Source organism: Sminthopsis crassicaudata, chromosome 1 (assembly GCF_048593235.1).
Source record: "Sminthopsis crassicaudata isolate SCR6 chromosome 1, ASM4859323v1, whole genome shotgun sequence".
Taxonomy (NCBI): Eukaryota; Metazoa; Chordata; class Mammalia; order Dasyuromorphia; family Dasyuridae; genus Sminthopsis; species Sminthopsis crassicaudata.
This window is the reverse complement of record NC_133617.1, coordinates 225854058-225868247: the sequence shown is the minus strand read 5'-3', so window position 1 is coordinate 225868247 and position 14190 is coordinate 225854058. Positions and strand designations below refer to the sequence as shown.

The 14190-nt window shown below is 33.4% G+C and overlaps 1 protein-coding gene across 6 annotated transcripts in view; it reads right to left on the bottom strand.

The window, feature by feature from the left end:
- L3MBTL4 (L3MBTL histone methyl-lysine binding protein 4) overlaps nucleotides 1–14190 on the bottom strand; it is a 506551-nt gene that overhangs the window by 289887 nt on the left and 202474 nt on the right. For all 6 annotated transcript variants that reach the window (XM_074275355.1, XM_074275337.1, XM_074275383.1 and 3 more), the window contains exons 11-12: nucleotides 8675–8760; nucleotides 347–457 (exon numbers count right to left, since the gene is read on the bottom strand). In XM_074275355.1, the coding sequence (XP_074131456.1) occupies nucleotides 347–457; nucleotides 8675–8760 (197 nt within the window). The remainder of the gene's footprint in view (nucleotides 1–346; nucleotides 458–8674; nucleotides 8761–14190) is intronic.

Here is a 14190-nt window from a genome sequence, read left to right as displayed (position 1 = left end):
GTGAGTCACTTCTAGCCTGCATAGCATACCCACTCCTAAATAAATGAGAATGCAGGAACTAATCATACTCTGCAAAGCTTGTGTTGGTAAATGAGGTCAGTCTCATTTCACTTGATTTCTCAATAAATCAGGCACATTTTACCCTTGGAATTCTATAGAGGGAAGAGCTTGCAGCACCTAATATTAATATCTCCATTACAGAAAAGACTAGACTCTATATATTAGACTTTATATTCACAGAAGCAGGTTGTTTTTCTTTCCCTCAAGATGGCAAATGTGATGACAGTTATCCTGGAAATGGAAATGGGATATAGAGAGTAGAGAATTAATCATCTGAAAATACTACCTTTATTCTTTGGTCTTCTACATCTATGACAGTGGCAACACGAATTAAACTGGGATTGCGTTTATCTACAGCTTCAAGTTTCATATTCGCCAGAAATCCATGAGGTCTTCGCTGCAACAAACAGGAGAAAAGTGAGTCACAACCATCAAAAAGGGCAATCCAAATTGAAAAACGGCAGCAGAAAAATGAAGTCAATATGCTCTTTAAATTCATATGTTGATAATTTTAGAAATGGAGGAAATTTGACATATGGAAGGTCCACCTAGATCAAAGTGAATATTTCTTTGTTCAAAAATTCATCCTAATTCATTCTAAAAGGAGATGTTAACCATGTTAACATCCAAGTTCCCTCACCCCATATCTAACACTCCTTCCAACATCCAGTTTCATCATGGCAAAATATTAACCTAAACTAATTGCTCAAATAAGTTAGAGATACAAAAGCTGATGCTTTTTTATTCAGAGATGCATAGATTATATTAAATGTTATCTTATAAAACTCACTAACCTATTAAACATTGATTGGTGGTTATTTGAACTACTCAGGCTATTCAAGAAACACAGGATATTTGAGCCACAAATTTAATGAATGTAATAGTCCATCAGAATATTTGACCTCTGTAAAGTTTATCTGATTATTGGCATTCTTTCTTATAGATACCTTGATATTGGAATAACTATTGGCTGTTCTCACTCTGCAGTTTTATATTGAGTAATAAAAAATAAGACAAATGTGCACATAGAAACTCTTAGAAAAATCAACTTAAAAGAACTTGGATAAAAGCAATAGTATTACAACTATTAATAGAATACACATAGTATACATAGATGCATGCATAAATGCATTTATATGTATATATGCACATTTTACATTATTTTATTTATTTAAAGAAGAATTAAGATGATTTCCCAGATAAAAATACCCTTCCTTGGACACCATTGCCATATATCTTTTCTTCTTTTATCAGAATATAATATTGATTAAGAATTCTTTATCAAACATGGGATTAATCAAACATTCCAAAAAATAAAACACGTAATGTTAATTCCAGGAAATTAAAAAAGATATTGCATGAAGAGCTTAATACAACTAGAATAATAAGGAAAGGAACTGACTGAGAAAAAACTTTCAATTAAGTATTTCTGATAATTACCTGATATCCAAGATCTATAGACAATAAATAGAAATATATAAGGCCAAAAGCCATTCAACAACAGATAAGCAGTCAAAGAATATCTAAAGAAATAAAAATTATTAACAATCATAGGAAGTGGTCCAAATAATTAATAATAAGAAAAATCCAAAAGTAAATAATTCTTAAGTTTTATCAGCAAATTAGCAAGAAAGACAAACAAGGAATTTAATAACTGTTGAAGGGAATGATTTTTAAAAGGGAGCTATAAAAATGTAATGTTAATAGAGTCTTATATTGCTCCAACCAATCAGAAAAGCAATTTGGAACTTAGTGATGAAATTGACTAAAATATTTATTACCATTGACTCAGATATTTTATTGTTAGGCATATCCTCCAAAAGATAAATTACTTAAAAAAAAAAAAAAGGTCTCAAATACCTAAAAATATTTATAGTAGCATTTTTCTAGAAGCAAAAAAATTGTGTGAGGCATAGAAGGAAGGTAGCAGGAAGGAAAGAATAAAAGAAAAGGAGGAAGGAAAGGAAAAGGGAAGGAAGAGTGGAAAGAAGGGAATAATGAAAGAAGGGAAGAAGGAGGGGAAGGAAAAAGGACAGGAAGGCAAAAAGAAATAATGAAATAATAGCAAGGAAGGAATGGAAGAAAGGAGGAACAGAGGATAGAAGAGAGAGAGAGGAAGGGAAGGAAGAAAGGAAAAAAGAGGTAAGGGAGGGAGGGAAAGGGGAAGGAAAGAAAGAAGGGAAGGAAGGAAGGAAGGAAGGAAGGAAGGAAGGAAGGAAGGAAGGAAGGAAGGAAGGAAGGAAGGAAGGAAGGAAGGAAGGAAGGAAGGAAGGAAGGAAGGAAGGAAGGAAGGAAGGAAGGAAGGAAGGAAGGAAGGAAAGAAGGAAGGAAGGAAAGAAGGGAAGGAAACAAAGAAGGAAAGAAGGAAGGAAGGAAGGGAAGGAAAGAAGGAAGGAAGGAAGGAAGGAAGAAGGAAAGAAGGAAGGAAGGAAAGAAAGAAAGAAGGAAAGAAGGAAGGAAGGAAGGAAAGAAAGAAAGAAGGAAAGAAGGAAGGAAGGAAGGAAGGAAGGAAGGAAGGAAGGAAGGAAGGAAGGAAGGAAGGGAGGAAAGAAGGAGGGAAGGAAAAAAGGAAGGAAAGAAGGAAGGAAGGAAGGAGGGAGGCCTTCTCTCCTTTCCTTCCCTCTTTCCTTAGGGAGGAAGGGAAAGAGGAAATGAGGGAGGGAGAGAGGGAGGAAAGATGGAAGCATATCTTATACGTACACACATACATATATATATAGTTTTGAATTGAAATTGTTGTAAAAGGAAAGAAAAGTAACAACAAAAAAATAGAAAATGAATGCTGTGGAATTATAATGTAAAGCCTTAGCCCTCAAAAAAGAGTCAGTAAAAGGTAGTTCCTCTCAATATTTTTCAGGAGGGGGAGTCCTATGTGAACCCCTATGTGGGGTTCAATATGATGTTCAGTACCACCAAAGCCTTCCCCCATACCATTCCCACTTTTTTATATTTGTAATAAGGGATTGTTCTCTGGAAGGAGGAGAAAGAAGGAATATATTAGAAATTAGAAAATACAAATTATTTAAAAATAAAAGACAACAAAAATGCATTTTAAAGAAAAGATGAGCATTTAAGTGGTGCAGTGGACAGCATGCTGGGCCTATAATCAGGAGGACTTAAGTTCAAATATGACCTCAGATACCTGCTAGCTGTATGACTCTAAGCAAGTCATTTAAGCCCAATTGCCTCCAAAAATAATTTTAAAAAGACCAAGTGAATCAAAGGTAATTTCTCAGTTGTCTAATGAGGCAGAAGGTGAGAAATGGAAAAGAATTCTGGCTTAGAGGATGGAGTCACAAAGCTAGCATGTGACAGAGGTATGACTTGAATCCAGATCTACAACCACTACAAGACATTGCCTCTTCCTAACTTAAAATATGGAACATTTGGAGAGGGGTGTGTGTGTGTGTGTGTGTGTGTGTGTTTTAAAGTGATGAAAATTTATATACTGAATTACCCACTAATATAAGTAACAGAATGAGATGGTGGATAAAATGCTTAATGTTGTATCTGGAAGATCTCAGTTCGAATTCTACCTACAAATCTAGCTATGTGATCATGGGCAGATCACTTAAAATTTAAATAAATCTGATTTATTCATTTGCAAATAGGAGGCAGTATACTATATAATCTCTGATATTGTTTTGAGTTCTATATATAATATTGAAACTCTAACTTTTCTATTTAACAGATCTATTACTTTGGGCAAGTGACATTTTCTTTTTGCCCTTAGTTTCTTCATCAAATCTATTCCATCCACTTTCCTTTATTCACTAAGTCCTCAATATATGACCTGATGACTAATGTGATCTCAGATAGCAAATGATCCAAGTTTCAGTTTCTTAATTCTTGAAATAAGAGTGGTTGTAACTATGTAATCTCTAAGGTTTCTTTTTAAATTCCAGTCTATATATGCTAAACATCAAATCTTACCAATACCTCAAATTCAATATGTACAAAAGCAAACCAGTTGTTTTTCTCCTCAAAGACTACCAGCCTATTCCCTTTTGTTGATGGTACCCATCATCTTCTAAACACATAATCTGGAAAGATTTGCATTATCTTTGAACATATCCCTTATATGATCCGTCCCTTCTTTTCCACTCTCAATAAAATCACTCTTAAGTTGATCATGACCTCAAAAATAGCTTATTACAGAAGTCTGCTAACTGGATCTCCTATGGCCAATTTCTCTGCTTTACCATTTTCTCTCTGACCAAGGAATCACAGTTATCTAAGCAGTCTTAATATATTGCTAGAATGATATTGCTTCCCTATTCAAAACTTTTTCTATGAATTTTTGTGGCTTTGAGAACAGAATACAGTCATTAGTCTGGTATTTTATGTACTCTCCCTATGGATGTATCTTATTCATACTCCCTAAATCATAATGTGGTTTCTATCCCTATTTCTAGCTTTCTCTCATATAATTCTCCTTGAAGTATTTTATATGACAACCACTAATCATTATTTTGCCCTGTTCTTTTTCTTCTTTGTTCTACTGCATTGCCTGGAAAAGATTCCTTATACTAAGTATCTGACCTTTTAAATATTTCCCTTTCTTCTAAAACTAACTCATATCATCTCTTCCAAAAAGTCTTCATTAATTCTGCCCATGGAGACAGTAATACTAAGACATTATGAAAATACAGCTGTTGTTCAATTATTTTACTTACATCTAACTCTTTGTGACCCCATTTGGGATTTTCCTGGAAAAGATATTGGAACGGTAAGCCATTTTAATTTCCAGTTAATTTTATAGATTAGGAAATTGAGGCAAATAGAGTTAAGTAACAGAACTAGTGTCTTAAGCCATATCTGAACTCATGTTCTCCAGATCCAGGTCTAGAACTCTATCTACTGCACTACCTAGACATCCATTAAAATATTAACATTTATGAAAATTCTCCCCTTTTTCCAACTATATATGTGTGTGGGACCAGATTTTCTTCATAGAATTGAACCAAAACAACCTATCACTAAATGAATGCAGAAGCAGATTATGAGAATCCATCTGTCTTCTAAAAGTCAGACATTAGATTTGCAAAAATTATTTAAATAATATCACTATTTTCTCAATTTATCTTTTGAAAAATACAGCTAATTGTCACCTAAAATGTATTTATGTTAACATATAATAGGCTTATTATTCTTTCAAATGAATTAATAAATATTTTAAAACTTTAAATGTTTTAATTTCTAATGCAATAACTATGGTTAAATAAAACACACACATAAACAAAAATTCCAGCTCTCAGCTATTTATAAAAGTGTAAAGAGATCCTGAGACCAAAAAGTCTGATCACTGCTAGAGTGATAGATATTGCACTGGACTTAGGCTGAGGAAGACCAAGGGTTCAAATCCCACCTGAAACCAATACTGGCTTGCAACCTTTGTGATAGAGAAATCATGTCCAATTTGATCAGGAATCAGCAAAATCATCATAGGAACAATGGTAAGTGGTGATGAGAAAGAAGCAATATCAAGAAATAATATCGGGAGAGGGGCAACAATCTAGTTTGGAAAAATCATAAAAACGAAAGGCAGAATGAGAATAAGGAACAATCTAGTTTAGCTGGAATACAGATTTTTATAAACAGGAAAAGAATGACATATGGGTAGATATCTAGATAGGAACCAGATTGTAGAAGGTCTTGAATGTCAAGTTAAAGGATTTGTAATGTACTTCAAAGATGATAAAGGCTTTGATTAAGATAAGTGATGGGACTGAAGCAATAAATAAGAAAAATCTTATTCAGTCTATTGCAAAGAACAAACAAGACACATACCAGATTAGAAGAATATAGCCTAGAAGGTACTTTTTGGATAAAAGTAAAAACTAATTATTTATCTACCACATGGGTTGTTTTTCTTAAAAGATAAATGCAAGGAAAAGGAAATCTAGTTAAGGAATCATTTTCTTTTTTTTTTTTTCAAGATGATTCAATATTCCTCTGTCATCCCCACATTTAATGTTTAAATTTTGGTTACCTTTTCAGCAGAACAGGACTTTAAATCTGGAATATTCTCTCCTCCGTTGGATACTGTGACACTATTATCTCTAGATTCTACTCCAATCCGTATGATCCTTTATATTTCTAAGATATCTTGGTGTTTACTGACTAGATGTCTCTCTTAAAGACCAGACCTTAAACCAAAATCAATCTGATTGTAATTAACCACAAATAGGTCATAGCACAAGCCCCATTTGGTCTTTGAGACCCGACTGACTCAGGTTGAATGTAAACAGCAGTCATTTCTGCTTTGGCCAGAGACCATGAGGTTCTTTCCCTCCCAGATTAATTCATTTATTTATTTAATAGATTTTTTTGGACTAGTCTAAAAAGGAGATTCTTTGCCTCAATTGCTACCCAGGCTTAATCACTGAATGGATGCAACTTCAGTCAAACTAAGACCTGTTGAAGACCTTAGATTACAAAGTCTAAGTTCTCCCTTTGCATCCAGGGCCAACACAAGTCATCCTGATCTTTATCTTGCACTGACTTCACATGGCCCTGCAGGGGAAGGGGAGGTAGGTGACCTTGCCCACCCTCCCTCACTTAAATCCAGTTCACTTGCAAGTCATGGATCACCTCCCTGATATAATAATCCTCTTCTAGAATGAAGGACAAACAAAAACAACCTTTTGCTGGATCATCATTCTGACCACTAAACAGGGCTGTCACACAAAAGCTTCTCCACTATATTTCCTCTTTTCTCAGTTTAGTCGGTTTATGACTGCATCAGTTTTCATATATTTAATTAACCGCTTTGTATACATCCAACAACAATATATTTTCTAACTTATTTTAGATGTCAACTGCCTACTGCCCACCTTCACTTGGATGTAATTCACTTTCTTACTGGAAAACCCACATTCCTTCAATAAACATCAATTTCTGTTAAGGACACTGTCATCTTTGTAATCATATAGATTCAGAAACTTGGAATCATCTCTGATCATTCCTTCTCTCTCATTATTCCTCATATTCAGTCAGTCATCAAGTCATCAATTCTGTGTTAAAAATGTCCATTAGATTTATGATACCCTTTCTCCTCTTACAGTCATCACTCTAGTTTTTTTTTTTCTTTTTTAGTAGTTTTTCAGTTGTATACAACTCTTCATGACCCCATTTGGGATTTTCTTGGCAGAAATACTGGAGTTGTTTGCCATTTCTTTTTCCACCTCATTTTACACATGAGGGAACTGAGGCTTTCTCAGAATCTTAGAACTATTAAATGTCTAAAGCTACATTTGAGTTTCCTAACTCCAAGCCTGGTGCTTTCTCCACTATCCTAAATCTTCATCAATTCTCATTTAAATTGCTGTAGGCTTCCTAGAATCTCCTAGAAACACTGAGTCTAGTTAACCATTGCTTAGTCCATTAGATTTATGATACCCTTTCTCCTCTTACAGTCATCACTCTAGTTTTTTTTTTCTTTTTTAGTAGTTTTTCAGTTGCATACAACTCTTCATGACCCCATACATCTCAATTCCTAAAACAAAGATGTGACCACATTATTCCTTTACACTAGAGATTTTAGTGATTTCCTATTTATCCTCTAAGATAAAATACAAAATCTCCTGCTCAGCATTTAAAGAGCTTTGCCTTCTAACTGCCAAATAACTTTCCAGAATTATATTGCAGAATAATGTCTCCATTTCAGGCAAACTCTCTTCGCTAATTCTTCTTAATATATAACACTCTAGGTTCCATCTCTGGATATTAGGTCCCCATGTGTAAAATGCACCTCATTTCTTACTTTTACCTAGTTAGATGCTATATTCAAAGCCGAAATAAGATGCCATCTGCTCTGGGACACTTTTTTGACCCCAAATTAGCATGCTGTACTTTCTGAAACTATTGCTGTTGTTGTTTAGTTGTTTTTCCAGCTGTGTACAACTCTTTATGACCCCATGTGGAATCCTGTTAGTATAGACATTCGAGTGGTTTACCATTTAATTTTCTAGATCCTTTTACAAATGAGAAAATTGAGAAAAAAATTAAGGTTAAGTGAGTTCTCGGCATCACATAAGGTATCAAGTATCTGAAGCCATATTTGGCCAAATCTTCCTGACTCCAGGCCTGGCACTCTATCCACTATGTAATTTAACAGTATACAAGCTTCATGGTCCAATATAACACAAGTTCCTTGAAAGTAAGGACCTGGTAATTTTAGTTTGTATATTTAGTACTCAACATATTGTCTTAATATAGAAGGCAGTGAGTATTTACTGAAGTGGGTTGTTAAAACTTCAAGCTTGTCAGACAAAATTAAATAACTAATATTATACATAATCAGCTCTAGTTTGGGTTTTTTGTTTGATTTTTTTGGAGAGCTTTGGTGGGCTTTGGTCAGGATCTCTGATTCATCAGTGTAGGGAACGCTCAGTACAGACATGCACTCCATTGAAGCACATCAACAACCCAATACTTTTACTCTTAATACTCTTAAAAATTATAGTTATGCTCTTAATTTATACAAAGTTTAAATAATATTTAATATTTAACTAAATAAATTAATACTTAAAATGCTTAGAAATTTTCCTAGGGTATAGACATTCACAGACACACAAATACATATAACACACCCCTCCACACACACACTAACCATTTTAAAAGCATTAACTGGTACTGCAGAAGATTGAGTAGCTTCCAAGTAGTCTGTCCAAGAAAAATTTTCTGGATCAGGATGACCTATAAGAGAAGGAATGAGAGAAAAGAACAATGGTCATGAGACCATTGAGACATTAATCTTTTTTACATTTTTATGTGTACTACATAATATTTAAAATAACAGTAGCTAATAATAATAATTAATAATTATTATTACTATTATTCTCTTATCAAAATAACAGCGTTATAATGACGGTAGGTAGAGAAGTGGATAGAGTACTGCACCTGGAAGTCAGGAAAATTGGAGTTAAAAATCTGCTCTCATAAAGAAGCTACATGACCCTGAGCAAATTGATTGACCCCATCTGCCTTAGTTTTCTCAACAGTAAAACAGAAAATAACAGCACCTATTTCTGAAATTGTTATAAGAATCAAATGAGGTGATATTTTGTAAAAGCACTTAGAACATTTCTCATTCATGCATTTTGTAACCAAAGGAAGAAGGGGACTCAATATTTTCCTCCTCAGATGATGAGTAAGACCTTTGATATTAGTGTTTAATATGATTTCAGCTCCCATTTCTTATAAAGGAATTCAAGCTAAATTTTTTTTTTTAATTTTTTTTATTTTATTTTATAATTATAACATTTTTTGACAGTACATATGCATGGGTAATTTTTTACAACATTATCCCTTGCACTTACTTCTATTCAGATTTTTTCCCTTCCTCCCCCAACCCCCTCCCCCTGATGGCAAGCAGTCTTATATATGTTAAATATATTACAGTATAATTTAGATACAATATATGTGTGTAGAACCGAATTTTTTGTTGCACAGGAAGAATTGGATTCAGAAGGTAAAAATAACAGTTTACATTCATTTCCCAGTCCTTTTTCTGGATGTAGCTGGTTCTGTCCATCATTAATCAATTGGAATTGGATTAGCTCTTCTCTATGTTGAAGAAATCCACTTCCATCAGCATACATCCTCGTACAGTATCATTGTTGAAGTGTATAATGATCTTCTGGTTCTGCTCGTTTCACTCAGCATCAGTTGATGTAAGTCTCTCCAAGCCTCTCTGTATTTCTCCTGTTGGTCATTTCTTATAGAACAGTAATATTCCATAACATTCATATACCATAGTTTACCCAACCATTCTCCAATTGATGGACATCCATTCATCTTCCAGCTTCTAGCCACTATGAAAAGGGCTGCCACAAACATTTTGGCACATACAGGACCCTTTCCCTTCTCTAGTAGTTCCTTGGGGTATAAGCCCAGTAGTAGTATGGCTGGGTCAAAGGGTATGCACATTTTGATAACTTTTTGGGCATAATTCCAGATTGCTCTCCAGAATGGTTGGATTCTTTCACAACTCCACCAACAATGCATCAGTGTCCCAGTCTTCCCACAGCCCCTCCAACATTCATCGTTATTTGTTCCTGTCATTTTAGCCAATCTGACAGGTGTGTAATGATACCTCAGAGTTGTCTTAATTTGCATTTCTCTGATCAATAGTGATTTGGAACACTCTTTCATATGAGTGGAAATAGTTTTAATTTCATCATCTGAAAATTGTCTGTTCATATCCTTTGACCATTTATCAATTGGAGAATGGCTTGATTTCTTATAAATTAAAGTCAATTCTCTGTATATTTTGGAGATGAGGCCTTTATCAGAACCTTTAACTGTAAAAATGTTTTCCCAATTTGTTACTTCCCTTCTAATCTTGTTTGCATTAGTTTTGTTTGTGCAGAAACTTTTTAATTTGGTGTAATCAAAATGTTCTATTTTGTGATCAATAATGGTCTCTAGTTCTCCCTTGGACACAAACTCCTTCCTCCTCCACAAGTCTGAGAGGTAAACCATCCCATGTTCCTCCAATTTATTTATGATTTCATTCTTTATGCCTAAATCTTGGACCCATTTTGATCTAATCTTAGTATGTGGTGTTAAATGTGGGTCCATGCCTAGTTTCTGCCATACTAATTTCCAGTTTTCCCAGCAGTTTTTGTTAAATAATGAATTCTTATCCCAAAATTTGGGATCTTTGGGTTTGTCAAAGATTAGATTGCTATTTTTATTCACTATCTTGTCCTGTGAACCTAACCTATGCCACTGATCAACTAGTCTATTTCTTAGCCAATACCAAATGGTTTTGGTGACTGTTGCTTTATAATATAGCTTTAAATCAGGTACACTTAGACCACCTTCCTCTGACTTTTTTTTCATTAGTTCCCTTGCAATTCTCGACCTTTTATTCTTCCATATGAATTTTGTTGTTATTTTTTCTAGGTCATTAAAATAGTTTCTTGGGAGTCTGATTGGTATAGCACTAAATAAATAGATTAGTTTGGGGAGTATTGTCATCTTTATTATATTCGCTCGGCCTATCCAAGAACATTGAATGTCTTTCCAATTATTTAAATCTGACTTTATTTTTGTGGCAAGTGTTTTGTAATTTTGCTCATATAATTCCTGACTCTCCTTTGGTAGATATATTCCCAAATATTTGATACTATCGACTGTTATTTTGAATGGAATTTCTCTTTGTATCTCTTGCTGTTGGATTGTATTGGTAATGTATAAAAATCCTGAGGATTTATGTGGATTTATTTTGTATCCTGCGACTTTGCTAAAATTCTGAATTATTTCTAATAGCTTTTTAGCAGAGTCTTTGGGGTTCTCTAAGTATACCATCATGTCATCTGCGAAAAGTGACAATTTGATTTCTTCATTTCCTACTCTAATTCCTTGGATCTCTTTCTCGGCTCTTATTGCCAAGGCTAGAGTTTCTAGTACTATATTGAATAGTAATGGTGATAGTGGGCAACCTTGTTTCACTCCTGATCTTACAGGGAAAGGTTCTAGTTTATCACCATTACATATGATGTTTACTGAAGGTTTTAAATATATGCTCCTTATTATTTTAAGGAATAGTCCATTTATTCCTATACTCTCAAGCGTTTTTAGTAGGAATGGATGTTGGATTTTATCAAATGCCTTTTCTGCATCTATTGAGATGATCATATGGTTTTTATTAATTTGATTATTAATATGGTCAATTATACTAATAGTTTTCCTAATATTAAACCAGCCCTGCATTCCTGGTATAAATCCCACTTGGTCATAGTGTATTATCCTGGGGATGATTTTCTGAAGTCTATTTGCTAATATCTTATTTAAGATTTTAGCATCAATATTCATTAAGGAAATTGGTCTATAGTTTTCTTTCTCAGTTTTCGATCTACCTGGTTTAGGTATCAGTACCATGTCTGTGTCATAGAAGGAATTTGGTAGGACTCCTTCAATCCCTATTGTTTCAAATAGTTTACATAGCATTGGAGTTAGTTGTTCTTTAAATGTTTGGTAGAATTCACCTGTAAATCCATCTGGTCCTGGGGACTTTTTCTTAGGAAGTTGGTTAATAGCTTGGTCTATTTCTTTTTCTGAGATGGGACTATTTAAACTACTTACTTCTTCCTCTGTTAATCTGGGCAAGCTATATTTTTGAAGGTATTCTTCCATTTCATTTAAGTTATCGAATTTATCGGCATAAAGTTGAGCAAAGTAGCTCCTAACTATTGTTCTAATTTCCTCTTCATTAGTGGTGAGTTCACCCTTTTCATTTTCAAGACTATCAATTTGCTTTTTCTCTTTCCTTTTTTTAATCAGGTTTACTAAGGGTTTGTCTATTTTGTTGGTTTTTTCATAAAACCAACTCTTAGTTTTATTAATTAATTCAATAGTTTTTTTACTTTCAATTTTATTAATCTCACCTTTTATTTTTTGAATTTCAAGTTTTGTGTTTATCTGGGGGTTTTTAATTTGTTCCTTTTCTAGCAATTTTAGTTGTAAACCCAATTCGTTGGCCCTCTCTTTCTCTATTTTATGCAGGTAGGCCTGTAGAGATATAAAACTTCCCCTAATTACTGCTTTGGCTGTATCCCACACATTTTGGTATGATGTCTCATTATTGTCATTTTCTTGGGTGAAGTTATTAATTATGTCTATGATTTGCTGTTTTACCCAATCATTCTTTAGTATAAGATTATTTAGTTTCCAATTATTTTTTGGTCTATTTTCCCCTGGCTTTTTATTAAATGTTATTTTGATTGCATTATGGTCTGAAAAGGATGCATTTACTATTTCTGCCTTACTGCATTTGATTTTGAGGTTTTTATGCCCTAGTATATGATCAATTTTTGTATAGGTTCCATGAACTGCTGAGAAGAAAGTATATTCCTTTCTGTCTCCATTTAGCTTTCGCCAAAGATCTATCATATCAAACTTTTCTAGTATTCTATTTACCTCTTTGACTTCTTTCTTATTTATTTTGTGGTTTGATTTATCTAATTCTGAGAGTGCAAGGTTGAGATCTCCCGCTATTATAGTTTTGCTATCTATTTCCTCTTGCAGCTCTCTTAATTTCTCTTTTAAGAATTTAGATGCTGGAATTCAAGCTAAATTGCAAGCAAATTGGCTCCCAAAGATTAAAAAGAGTCTTGTCAGATTTGTGACAGTCTTCACTAAAATATTTTAAAGAATACCACATTGAAGTACAATAATGAAAGTATAAAACTTCTTTATGCTTATGACTTAAGTTCTTTAAAACTGACCTATTTTTCCTTAAGTTATTTTATCTCAAATCTAAAAGAACTGAAATATTCAATAAGAGAAAGCACATGCTGTTCTACTTTCAAATTCTGTAATTGCTCTCAGAAGAGCAATTAGCTATAAGCTGTTACTGATAAAGCAAATATATTTTTCTGACAACAATGTAATTGCAACTATAAAATATAATTTGATATAAAAAATCCATAGGTTTAAAATTATAACAGGAAAACTCACTGACTTTTAGGAAAATAACTGTAGTTAACAAATCATTCATTCAAAGATTTTAAGAAGAAAATAACTAAAGTGAACATTGCCTAATCTTTTTTATGAGTTATACTTAAGTCAAGAGAAACAAAAAGGCATGGTTTAAAAGCAGTTTTACTCTAAGCAATCATTTAAAAGACAGAGTTTAAATGATAATATGGTAGAAAAATAAGATAGAAATTCCTCCTTCAATAATTTTTGGGATACTTTTTGCCATTTTATAAGTATATCTTATACTTTTCTGTAAATTCATCTAGATAAGCTGAGATTTGATTTTATTGAATTCCATTCAACTCAACAAGAATGTTTTAAGGATCAACCTATTAAAAAAGATGGATAAAAGCCTATTGATTTTAATTCTGTCATGTCATCAAGGGTTTTATATTCAACTGGAAAACAAAATATATAAAAAACATCATTTGGGTTTGAACAATAATTTTTTTTTGCCATAAACTATTACCTAATCTTTGAAACTGTGATGGATTTTACCATTTGATCAGAAAACCAGAGATATAGGTTTAAAATCCAGCTCCACTAATTACTACTTATATGACTCTGGTCAAGTTTCCTCATATCTCTCTTACTCTCAGCTTTCTCATCTTCAAAATGAAGAGGATGAACTAGATGACC